The following is a 13297-nucleotide window of genomic DNA, read 5'->3' on the forward strand; positions in this document are numbered from 1 at the left end:
TTCAGCCTAGTTTTAATGAGAACTTATAGAAATCTTTGAAATGATTTCTGTATTTCAAATTTTCTTTTTTGCATTTGCAATAATAGTATGTACAGACAGACAACAAGGATGTGAGAAATGCTATTGGTTAAGATGTCAACAGAGATTAGTGTGACAGGTTATTTGATTATAGTAAATCTTTTTGGCAGTGGCAACTGCTAATAGTATTCGCCAAATGGCAAAGCACAGTCTTAATACAGTATATTTAAGGTATATGTATTCCTTCTCGTCTCTGGCAAATCGAGTTCAAGAATAGAAATGGATACATCCTCAGCTGGTTTAGGCCATATTTTTTCCGATTGGTTCTTTGTAGATTGAAATACCAAAAAAATGCACTTACTAAAAAGTACTTCTCAGTTTAAATATTTCAACTTCCGCTTGATTTATCATCATTCATACATTCGCATGGAATTAATGGGGGTCCTTTCACTCCTCTCTATGGAGTCCTTATCTTTGGGACAAATAAGCAACCAGTATTGGAATCTGGAATTGCTACATTTTTCCTTTTTTCATATTCAAAAGCGTGTGCTTATGTTGAAAAGTTATTGTTGACGAAGCTAATTTAAGTGTTACACACGGTATTGTAGAAGTGGATGTCTGCATAGATTTCTTGCATGTGAGTTTTCTTTTCAGAGGTAGTAAGTCAAGCAACGACTGAAGTTGGAATCGTTACTGAATGTGAGTAAGATGTCATCGTGAATAATTTGTAGCAACAAGAAACGTTCTGTGGAAATTAGAAAATTTAAAACACTCTTTTTGTTAGTCATTTTATCGCCTTGAAATTACATTTGGATCAGTTTAATTGCATTTTTTATCCAATCTTATTTATCTTAGAAATCCTGCCTGTATGTGTGAATACGCTTTTTGTTGTAAATATATAGTATTTGTCATTCATCAATATAAATCAACTTCTGTTCACATATCTTTTGTTACAGCCATGGTACTACAACTTCAAAAAATAATGATAACAAATTTGTTTTGATTTAATAAATCAAACTTGAATACAATTTTTTTTTTTGATTTTCATCGCATTTTGAAGCCAGGACTAAAAATAGTTAATTTTATTTTTGAACACATTTTCAGTAATATCATGTTTGGGATACATCCACATTTGACGAATAAACATAATTGTACAAAATTGAAATAGTTACAAGAAACGTAAACATTAAAAACCAATATTGGGTCCAAAAGCGTGGAGTTATGGGCCATCTGAGTCTCAAGTCCGAAATCTGGTTCAATCTCAGAGCTAAGTCTCACTGGTGATGAGTTGAATTTAAGTCACGACTCGAGTCTAAGTTGAGTCAATGTCTCGAGTCCTCCCAACACTGTTGAAAACATCATCCTTATATCCAAAATTTACCTAAGCTATAAAGAAATTCTTTCGTATTCTGTAGCGAAACCACTTAAACCAGTTCTACGTAGTGATATGCCATCGAGCAAAGGTAAGCTGAAAAATCAATTAACCTGGATAATTTGTGCCATTTTTGTGGAAATGAAATCAAAACAAAATTGATGACATTAAAATGACTAATTCAGATAACTCTGCTGTGTATGATTTTTAATAATTGCGTTGTTAAATATTAGATCAACACTGTTAATAAAACATTGGGTGTCTAATTATCACTCAATAAAAACAATAAATGTAATAAAAAACAGTAATCTAACAATCAAAAGCATTAATAATTTATGCTCTGTGTGTCATGGTAGAGATTGAATACTTTCTCTTCCATTTTTAATCAGTAATTGAGAATCAAAACTTTCGTATTACAGTTTACCTCAAAACTTTGTATCAAACTGATCCACTTATTATACTCAATTTAGAATTCAAAAATAGATCTTATACCTCAAGAAGATACATTATTTAAATCAGTGGTTCTTATCTGCGGGTGAATTTACCCATGGGTAAATTTGACCTGTATAAGGGTGAATTGTGCAAACAAGAATTCACAGGACTAAATGTGACTGTTGACTACATAGAAGATTGCAGCGTTTTCTGTTGTGCAATTGATATTTATTATGCTCTTACCGTGGAGGAATTATCTCGCTTAGTACATTTTTCGTATTTCACTAAACATACACTGAAACAGACAGTCAATTCATTTGAAGGGGTAAATTTCTTTTGAAGTTGGGCCAAGGGGTAAACGAATGAATAGAGGATGGGAACCCCAATCTATATATATTACGCTCTGACCTGATACTACTTATTGAATTGACTGACCTCTTTATATTTATCATTTAACACAAAAATCAAAAGATTTTGGCATTTGATTTGATCTGTTAAAATTAGTGATTCGACTGGAAGCATTTGTAATTAACGCTTGTATAAAATTTTATATTATTGTAAATTGAGTAAATTGTCTCAAAATAAAGTTTTAATTAGAATTAGTATTTTTATAGAAGCAAATCTACTAAATCTGGTTCCACATGATAATACAAATATGTCAGATCTTTCGTGAGAATGTAATTTATCTTCTTCGAACTTGTTGGAATTTGTAACATGTGACAAACTTGTACCACATATCACAGTACTTGGAGGTTTGTTTCAAGCATTAGGAACATGATTGCCATCGCACCTGTGATTACCCTGGGCAGATTCTCAGGTTCCAAATTCCAATTCTGTGGCAAATAATTATGTGTGTGGGGATTGCCAGACCCTTCGTCATCATGGGTGTTCAAGTCACCTCTTGTCTGTTACGGCTGCCACAAAAGCTTCCTTAACCAAGCTTTAAAGTGGTTAACAATTCCCATATTCAATATCTATAATATCGAATTACCTCTAATCTAGGAGAAATGTGAAAATCTAATTCTAAATTTGAAATTGGTATCATACATTCCTAAAATACCTTTATATTAGTGATATGTGTTTTCTATTATAATTTTGTGATTAATAGATTTGTTTATGAAAACTTGAATTGAATATAAAAAAAAATTGGGAATATCAATGAATATTTCTAATCATAGTTAGGTCTGAGCTAATAAATGTTAGTAGCAGTATTTGATGTTGAATCATATACTATAATTCATGTCTGATTTGTTGTTGTGCTGTGTGCTTGTCTTGCTGCATGTTTTTCTGATCATTCATATATTTAGTAGAATGATCTATAGACTTGGTTAAAGGATTATCCAAACTCTATAAGACAACACATAATTTTTTTCTATGAAAGATTGGTACAGAATTCATTTAACTATTAATACTAGTGTGAGGATACTGCCATAAGTTGCATATCGACAAATGTCCCAAATTCCTGCTTGACCCGAACTAGTTTAAAATCGTCGAATGAGTACAATTTGAAATATTTTTACCCTAATCCTAACAGAGACCTCATACCATCGTACTAACTTGAGGTAAATCTCACATGACAGTGTTGGAAACGTCCCACTATAGGAATCATATTTTACCATAAGTGATGTGATGTTAAACATTTTTCTCAGGTGGTGATGACAATAAATCATTAGCTCAAGCATCTGCAGGAAATTTTCTGATCCTGGCTTTTTTTGGAGGTCTTCTACTCGGTATCCTCATCATGGTGGCAGTCTTCTTCGCTTATAAACATTGCTCACATCGCAGGAGGAAGCACACGTAAGAAACTTTCTTATTTTTAATAGTTGAATCTTTCTCAACATGTTTTAACACTTTGCTCTGGCCCCCCAAAAACCAAAATGGTTGGTTTGCACTAACCAGGATCTTATTGGCAATGCCTTCCCAGTCTATTACACCCTGAGTAAGGTGGCGATTGTGACATTTAAATTGAGATATCTGTTAGACTACACATCCAGCATAAACACAAGTGTAATAAAGTGATAAAACAACATTTAATAAAGAGAATTATATATTTATCCAATTTAGCAACACATCATTTCAAAGTATTCAATTACCCAAGTGCATGTCCAACAAATTTCTAAATTGCCAATCTCTAGTGCCGAACCAGTAAGCTATCGGAATAACATCGTAATATTAATTAACAGGAAACTTATTTAGTATTCAGTGGCAAATAGGTATACATAATACAGTAGCCTTGAACAGTAAAATATCTAACTTAGTTAGAATGTCTAGAACAGTAAAAATTTACTGTAAAAAGTAAATCTAAAATCTTTAAATCTTAAATATGATTTTACGGTTAACAGACATCTAAAATATACAAGATTTTATTTACAGCAGAGGATGTTTATCAGTAACGTAAGATTCACTGTTGTCGTTTTTTTACGTTTTGTTTTATGCACCGTTATCATATTTGGTTCAGTGTGTGTATTATTTTGTAATTTTTTGACATTTTTTTTCAATTTGGCCGTTTTTTTTTTGTACACAAATATTAAGTCACATTTTTGTTTCATGAAGCTTCGTTCCTGCATGTTGCAAGTCTTTTTTTTATTTTGAAGTGAAGACTGGTGGGTTTGTAAATTGTAAACCTATGTGTCCTGCACTGCTCATCACTTCTTATAGTGTGCTCACATGTGGTTTTGAAATTGAAAATTCATATTACGTGTTCATCTATGTCCAACTTGATGGTGTGTACCGTGGCGCATGAATTTTACATTTCATGAATCGGATCTAGTTTTTGGAATATGTTCTGAATAACAAAAATTCCATTCCAACAAATGTAAGTCCAAATAAAAGAATTTTTCATTTTGTAAGAAAATATTTACCCAGAATTTTAGTAGAAAATTAATTGTACCATCAGCAGTGTGAACCCATTGGCTTGGCCGTGTGGCGCATCTTGTTACGCGTCAAAAAATACGCTGGCCACTGCACCTCTGATTACCCTGCATGGGTCCGCAGATTCAATTCTGTGGGTATAATTATTTGAGGGAGCATTGCTGGACTACTCGCTGCCGTAGGGTAGTTCACTCATCATGAAACTATAGCAGCATAATGAATTTAGCAGAATTACAATGTTTGCTGAGAAGAATTTGTGAATTAAAAAAAGAATTTTTTTTGCTTGTTGATTTTGAATGTATTTGTGAGTTGGGTATTATGTTTGTAATTTTAATTCATCAATTCTACGTATCTCTGCAATTCAGTATTAACAGCAAACCCAAGATGAAGAAAGTAAAAAGGAATGAAAGTAGAAGAAGTGATGAAATCAAAGAAAATGTTGTTGAAGATCGAGGATCAAATTATATGGAGATGACAAAATCGCCACAGGTTCATAAAATTTGCCCAAAATTCTCTATTTTCAGATTGTATAACTATGATATTGGTAGTACTTATAGAAATCTTTCTTTTTATGTATATGGGATCCACAGAATTTTGCCATCTGTTTTCTGATAAAACATAGATTTAGGAAGATGAAATGTATTTTTGTATCAACCATGTACATTCACATATTTTCCAATTTTGAGGTTGTAAAGTTATGATATCTGTGGTAGTTTTCAATCTTCTCTTTTATGTATATGCGATACCCACCATTTTGCCATCTGTTCCTAATAAAACATAGATTTAGGGAGATGAAATGTATTTCTGTATCAACCATGTACATTCACATATAACGAGTTAAGGTACATGTTATTCACTCTACCTAGTGTAGAATGGATATAGACCTTAAAAAGTTATCGAGCGTTGTCCCAGGGATGGCGGATGACGGTGCCTAGCCCACCAGAACCTCGGGTATATGATGTGATAAAGCTTCTTTCTTGAATTGCAACCAACATTAAGTAGGTGGTTTTTGCCGATTGAGAATAATTTGCAAATGTGAAGACATTTACTTATCGTCTCTGACAATAGTAATTCCCTCTGAGAATGGAAACAAACGCTTCTTTTTTAATCTGATGTTTAATAGCCTTGATTCAATGACACAATTATCAATAGTCATTATCAAAAACTGATTATTGGACTTGGAGTGGACGTATTGATCGTTTTGTCATCTGTTTTCACCTTAAATATTTGTTGGATGACGTCATCAAAATTTCAAAATGCTCACCATGCCTTGGTTCAGTGATCGCATTTCAGCGATCTGTGGTCAGACTACCGGTACTGTAAAAGATTTGATGCTACTCTGTTTTGGCCCTCGTGCCCGTATATTTGAGCATTGCTCTCTTGTATAAATAATGATTGTCACTTGTATGCTTTCCAACTTGCATCCGAATCCTTATCCATAATCTTAGATGAAGTCATATATTTTCTATACAACATAAATATACACATTTCACTCCAAACAAGTCACCATTGGTAGGTAAGGATCTGCGAAAGTTGCGAAGGACCAGAATCTCCCCGGTTTACGATTAGATTGTCTACCCAATTTGTTATACGCTGGGTGAGGTGGTGGGCATGGGATTTTAACCTTCGATGCCATCATAGTTAATTCTAATGCTTTAACTTTCTTTGTACCGCACCCACCCACTTTCTTTGTAAAAAAATTACTCAATTCACTAATTAACATAATTTAATAGATTAATATACGCTAAATTAAAATTGTGTTTCTGTTTAATTTTCTGCAAAATATTAACAATATTTATCTTTTATATTCTCAACAGCACACATATCCTCTTCCACCAAGTCCATCTTTATCTGGAGGTTTGAAATTTCATTTTGAATATCTTTATGATCTTTACATTATTGCAACACGCTTAATTTTACATAAATCTATTTTTTGTCATTTGTTATTTACAGGTGATCCACATGATTATAAAAAAGCAAGCACCAAGTATGTTTAGAACATTTTCTTTTTATAACAACGTAGGGGGGACTTATATACGTAAAAAGATCGTTTTAGAATGCTCAAATATATCTGTGAATGTAGCCATTGTAAATAACCAACTTACAACAATTCATATCAGTTTGATATGAAGTCACTTAACTATCGACTACAGATACAGTTTTTGTTTCAAAAATGAATTGCATATACCAAATTATCTAGCATCAGTTGTAGTTGATTTTAGTGACAAATTGTAAAGTCAGCATTCTTCTGACTTCATTTCGTAGTTGACAATCATTCCAATACAAATTACCAGGTTTTTTCGATAGTGTGATTTCATACATAAAACAGAATGTATATCATCTATCTACATGTGAGTGGAATGTTCATGTAGGATACAAATTTGACGATATTCATGTGCTTTATTTCAGATATCCAAAGAAACATAGCAGTCCAAAGTCTCCTAAAGCAAAAGCTCCTCAACCTCCTGAAACAGTTCCATTAGTCGGTAATGTAAATTTTATCTTGAAGTACTAAGTTGATTAGAGGTTTACAGATTAATATTTTCCAACAATATGAAATGGATACGTTATTGCATTTATGGCAACCTATTTTGATTGTAAGGGCGCTCCAGAAGTGTGTTTACCAATATGGAGGTAACTAATTTTGTTCGCCTACTTTACATCAAGTTGCGAACTCGTAATAGAACTAAAATAGGGAAAATCGAAATAAAATTATTGCCTAACCCTAACCTGGTACACACACTACGGGAGTACCATTAAGTTCGTCTTAGCTTGTAACAATGTATATTTTATGGGAGTTAACTAATAATTGATAGCTCACAGACCAAAGACTGACAGGCAAGTGAGACTTCCGACTAATAGTTGAAAAAAATGTTATATCTTGATTTTGGGTTGTAAAAAATATTGTCTTCAACACCGGGTTATAAAAAATTTTGACTCTAACTTTCACCTTGGATTCTCTTAAATTAATTGCATTACAAATCCTGATATCATGAAATAAATCATTTCCCATTGATGTAAATTATTGTATTGTATTACGATCAACATCATTTTTTAGAATTTTCTTTTTTGATAGTAATATCTAATTATTGTGTTTCACACAGGAAGTCAACAAAGTTCACCAACTAAATCACAAGCTTCTGAGACAGGTATTTTAAATTAAAAATAGGAATTTTGAATTATGATGTTCATCATCTTAGTGGCCTATTATCACTTTAAAATTGTTGTACTGCATTTGTCACACACTCGCCCACCTTGGGCCACACCTTTCCCACTTGTTTCAATTGCATCACTTCTCCCAGGGTTTAAGGTAAGGGTAGACATATTTTGCGGGGCAAGAGGACAAGTTTGAAGCAAGTGGGTACTAAAATTTTGAGACACCAACCTTCGATATGAACGTTTTGTTCCCTATATAGCATCAGGTGTAAATCGTGAATATGAATTGAAAATAGGATGGGTACACATACAAAACGGTAATATACGAGGTGTGGCTAAAATGAAACGGGACTGACGTCACAGATTGCGCAACACGATTAACCATCGGTAATCAACACTTTTGCAGTGTGGCGTAATATGTGTTTTTTGTTTAACAGCTGTTTAGACACAATATCGCAATTATTTTTGCTTTTTTAGGATCCATAAGCGAATGTGATAAATTTCTTGTTGAAAAAAAATGCTGTGCGAGGTCTGATTGAGTTTTTTGGCGAGAGGGGGTTCAATTGCAGAATGACGATTGAGCAAAAAATTAACATCAAATTTTGTGTCAAACTTGGGAAATGCATGTCAACTCGGCATGCATTCAATCGTTGAGCTTTCTGCTCTTCAGTCAACTCAAGAGCCTTTGGTATCATTTTGGCACACACCTTTCGCATTCCCAAAGTGTCAACCAAAGTGGACCGTTTCTTTGTCCATCCCAATTTTGTTGGCAATGACGCGAATTGTTAAGCGACGGTCACTGCGAACCAACTGCCAAACCTTTTCGATGTTGGTATCAGTAGTGGAAGTGCAAGGCCTCCCTGACCTCGGATCATCCTCCACATCCTCCCTGCCTTCCACAAATCGCTTGTGCCATTCAAAAACTCTTGTTCTGGACATGGAAGAATCTCCATAAACATCACGCAACATCTGCAAAGTCTCAGTCGCCGTTTTTCCAAGTTTGACACAAAATTTAATGTTAATTCTTTGCTCAGTCGTCATTTTTTAATTGAACCCCCTATCGCCAAAAAATTCAATCAGACCTCGCACAGCATTTTTTTTCAACAAGAAATTTATCACATTCACTTATGGATCCTGAAAAGCAAAAATAATTGCTATATTGTGTCAAAACAGCTGTTAAACAAAGAACACATATTACGCCACACTGCAAAAGTGTTGATTACCGATGGTTAATCGTGTTGCGCAATCTGTGATGTCAGTCCCCTTTCTTTTTAGCCTTACCTCGTATATAAGAATAAATGTAATTTCCTGTATATCAGTCTATTTTGTATTTATTCTCGACTGTTTCAAAACAGCTGATGTCCAATCCTGATATGATCTGGTAGGAAATAATTAATTTCTGGTGTTTTGGCTGATGAGCTTTTCAATAAATGCTCATGCTCAACTAATGTTTACTGGAGCCTTTTAACCAATTTAATACTATTTCGTGCCGTCGATTGGGTTTCAGCAGGACCAATTACATATCCCTCTATCATACTTCTGTGCTGGTGAACCCATATGCATATATTGCAACAATGCAAGCAAGAGTGAAGATAGCTATTCTAAGTGATTCAAGAGTTTTGCTGCGCATTTATACAAATATTTGCAGTGACACTCTTGAATCCCTTAATTTTAATTAATTCAAAAGATAGTAAAGAATATACTAGATAAATAGTGGACGACTTACTCCAATAATATACATTTACCTTAACTAATGTCTATAATATTTTAATTTACAGCTGCATGGGGGAATTTTGTTTATTGATCTCTATTTTTCTAATCTGTTATTTAAAAACAAATATCGTTACTGAACAGTTTGTAAAATATTTTTTTAGCTGTACATTTCAATATTCTTTAATAGTTTTGAATTTTTGATTTTTCATTCACATGTTTCATATGATTCTTTTTTGATGCTTTGCATGATTTTATTTTTGAATAATATTTTCAATGTTGCTTTGAAATAAGGGATGTATGGTGATAACATATTTTTCTCTTATGCAGCGCAAGATCTGAGAAAAACAGCAACGCCTGAAAAGGTGACAACACCGCAGCATATTTCGCCAGTGAAGGAAAATCCAAATTCAAACAACAGCAATAATCATTATTTTGCCGCAAATTTTGTACCAACTACTGAACCAATAGCTCCCCCTTTACCAGTGAAACAATCTACTATCAGAAGACAACAGCAACAAGCAGTTCAACCTTCAATTGATCCCCAGCCTACACCAAGGAAAGTTACATTGCCTTCTAGAAAATACCAATCTTTTGCTGGATTTGACCGACCAAAACCACCTGTCCCACAAAAGTCACATCTTGCACAGGTATTTGCTGAAAGAAATCTTCGTCCTCATTCGCTCGCACCTCCAAAATCAGTTCGAAAAATTGAAGACATCTCAATTCCAAAACAAAGTTATTCAATGACACCACCGACCTTACGATCAGAAAAATCATTTGAAGGATTTGATCAACCTAATCGAGAAATCATTATACCAAAGCGACGTGAGAGACCACCATCATTTCGCTACAACAATGCAGCACCAAAAGAAGTAAGAAGCCCTGTTCCTGTGGCAGCTCCTGTTGCTCCAGTCATCAATACAAGATCACCAGATCGTGATCCGCTGTTGTTTCAATATTGAAAGCAAGAGTGAGAATGAGATAAGTTTGTTACCGAAAGATAAAGTGGTTGTCAGAGTACTTACAACTTTTATGATATAACATGGAATTTCTAGTGTAAATAATTAATAATTTGAATGGCCTATGCCGAGCCAAAAATGTTTTTGTGGCGATATTTTTAATTGTCAATAGATTATCTGTCTTTTTGACCTTGTTAAAAGTTGAGGTTTCAGTGAAGACTTTATGGATTATTTTCTGCAGTTATGGGATACTGTAACATAGGCTTTAAGTTGGAAAACATAGGCTTTAAGTTGGAAAATCCTAAATTATATTTAAGAATTTGCACCAAAAATATCAGTTTCTTCAATTTTGGTTTTTCGTTATTTGTTGTTTTTATATGATTACTATTTTTTTTATTCTTTACGTAACATTCAATTAGACTTACCGGTAGATGGTGATTTTGTGTTTAAGACAAACTTCTGATTTGAAAGCAGTTGTCATCTAAGTGATACAGCTGCATAATAAGTATCGATATAAAATTTTGATTTCATAGTTCAATTTCGTTGTGTTATTATATTTTTTTATTCTTATTTGATATATTTCTTTATTTTTATTCATTTCTGATATTAAAACAGCTTCTGTTTGGAATTTCTAATGCAGAACATCATTTTTTAAATAAATTGATATTTCTGAACTACTATTCCATACTTAAAACTTTCATAAATAATGCTGTTATTTGAAATTGTACTATTTAAAGAGCGTCAGAAATGTAATTTTATTTTCACCTTCTTTTGCGCTATTTCCACGCTACATCTAAAACACTTTTTGATCTATAAAAATGTGATTTATGCTGAAAATAAATTTAAATACAATTTCTAACAACGAACTATGCATGATCACTGCCTTGGTACGATAAGTATCTTTTATGCATGATTATAAAAATGGCACGCTACAAATCATAAGATTATGGTATTAAAAATAAAATTAAAATATTTTTTTAGATAGATTCAACTGCACCAGTTAATAAAAAAAATACTTAACTATAATATTATAAGAAATATACAACAGATAATTCTTTACCATTTCATATTTTGTATGATGAATATGATAATGTGTTGCAACGATACATGACAAATTCTGTACATTTTATTTGTATTTTTTAATGCTGAAGGAGGCTTTGAGGGATGTGTGAAGTATGAGTCAAAAACCATCAAAAAAAATTTGGCAAAATTTGGATTACTGCAAATTAAATCCAGTTTTTCACTTATATATTTATGTGAAATGACTACTTTGTATCTAATACAAGTTGATCTTCAATTCCACAGCTTTACTTTCATTATATCATTGTCAGGATGCTAATAAAATTTATGTTCTCGTAAACTTTACAGTAAGTTAACTCAAACATCACAAACATTTCTTCAGTATCTTACAAGTTCTGCTTTGTAGTTTTTGCTTTTAATATATAATGTTGGCATATTGTTGTCAATTCAGTAGCATAAATGTTCCATTATAGTGACAATCTATATCATGTATCGATCCGTGAATTAACACACAAATGTAAATGTAATCGCACTGTAATTGGAATTTTTGATAGATTTTATAAAAAGATTATGAGGTGACAAAACAGAATATTTCGCTATAATTGAATAAAACAAAAATCACACAAATGGAGTGAATTCATAATCAATTAATAACTAACATAATAACTGTATATAGACAAATTTCTAAATCCAATATTTGTGTATGAGTGTTCAATATAGCAACTTTTTTTTCGACATCCACAGATCCAAGATAAAAAAAATACTATGGGATTGTAGCAGGGTCAATCTTTGAAAGAATGATGCATGTGTAATGCTTTACTACAATGGTTAAAATTAAATTTCCGCTTATAATCCGGATTCTTATACTTTACAATATTGAATCAGTTCATTTTGAAGTGCGTTTACTCACTCTCTGCTCAACCAGGCACGAGATGTGGTAGGACTTGATTATATTTTACTACATATCAAACTGGGTAGAATTGTTTTTACTTTTCTAATGGGTATAGTGTCGTTGAACGTGTTTCATAACTTTAATTTTTTTCATTAAATTATATAGCAAGCCATTATAATAGTTCAACCATGCCTAACTTTCAATTCGTGATGCTATGTGTCGTGATGTATTTAATCAAAGTTATTTTTATGTAATCCTTTTTTGTTGATTCTTTAATTAAAATGCTTCTTGCAAAATGTGTTTTGTTGGTAAATCCTGGCAGTAGAAAGATAAGGTTCATGTTTCAATTATGCTTAGCGCGACTGCGTTAGTCCAAATCACATTTCGGATTAGGATTTTATAATCAAATGATCGGTCTTTCGTCTGGTTACTACTTCAAGTCAGGTATTTCAAAATAGTTACCAGTTATTCGCCCCAGATGTATGTATGCACGACATAGGCGAGTGGATGAAGCCATGAACGCTAGCACATAGTTGCTTGTATAGAGCCTAGTTCAGAGTGAGTCTGTGGATGAACACCAGGCCGGCTATATCAAAATAGTCAACCAGTCAGTTGCTTCAGATGTATGCATACACATGCATACACAGACTGGGATGGTCGAGGAGGCTGTAATCATCATAGAGTACTAGCTTGTACAGAGCCTAATTTGGGGTGTGTGTGGGTGGATGACCAACACTTTCGCGTAATTGCTTGCACCATGTCAAATTAAGAACGAATATGTGACAGCAACACCTTGGTTATCCAAAAGTAGTTGGTTGTAAAGAGTCTTGTTTAGAGCGAATGTGTGGATGAACGTTTTCATTC

General features: G+C 33.1%; 1 protein-coding gene across 5 annotated transcripts in view; it reads left to right on the top strand.

Moving 5' to 3' along the window:
* The window catches only part of LOC120346291 (uncharacterized), a 43461-nt gene extending 30761 nt beyond the window's left edge, over positions 1-12700 (top strand). The window contains exons 15-24 of one of the 5 annotated variants that reach the window (XM_078115118.1): positions 673-717; positions 1434-1481; positions 3472-3619; positions 4196-4216; positions 5059-5182; positions 6511-6550; positions 6647-6680; positions 7103-7179; positions 7798-7842; positions 9890-12700. In XM_078115118.1, coding sequence (XP_077971244.1) covers positions 673-717; positions 1434-1481; positions 3472-3619; positions 4196-4216; positions 5059-5182; positions 6511-6550; positions 6647-6680; positions 7103-7179; positions 7798-7842; positions 9890-10524 — 1217 coding nt within the window. In that variant the 3' untranslated portion in view covers positions 10525-12700. The remainder of the gene's footprint in view (positions 1-672; positions 718-1433; positions 1482-3471; positions 3620-4195; positions 4217-5058; positions 5183-6510; positions 6551-6646; positions 6681-7102; positions 7180-7797; positions 7843-9889) is intronic. The other 4 variants (XM_078115119.1, XM_078115120.1, XM_078115121.1 and 1 more) reach the window with 4 other exon arrangements.
* The last annotated feature ends 597 nt before the right edge of the window (positions 12701-13297 follow it).

Source organism: Styela clava, chromosome 8 (assembly GCF_964204865.1).
Source record: "Styela clava chromosome 8, kaStyClav1.hap1.2, whole genome shotgun sequence".
Taxonomy (NCBI): Eukaryota; Metazoa; Chordata; class Ascidiacea; order Stolidobranchia; family Styelidae; genus Styela; species Styela clava.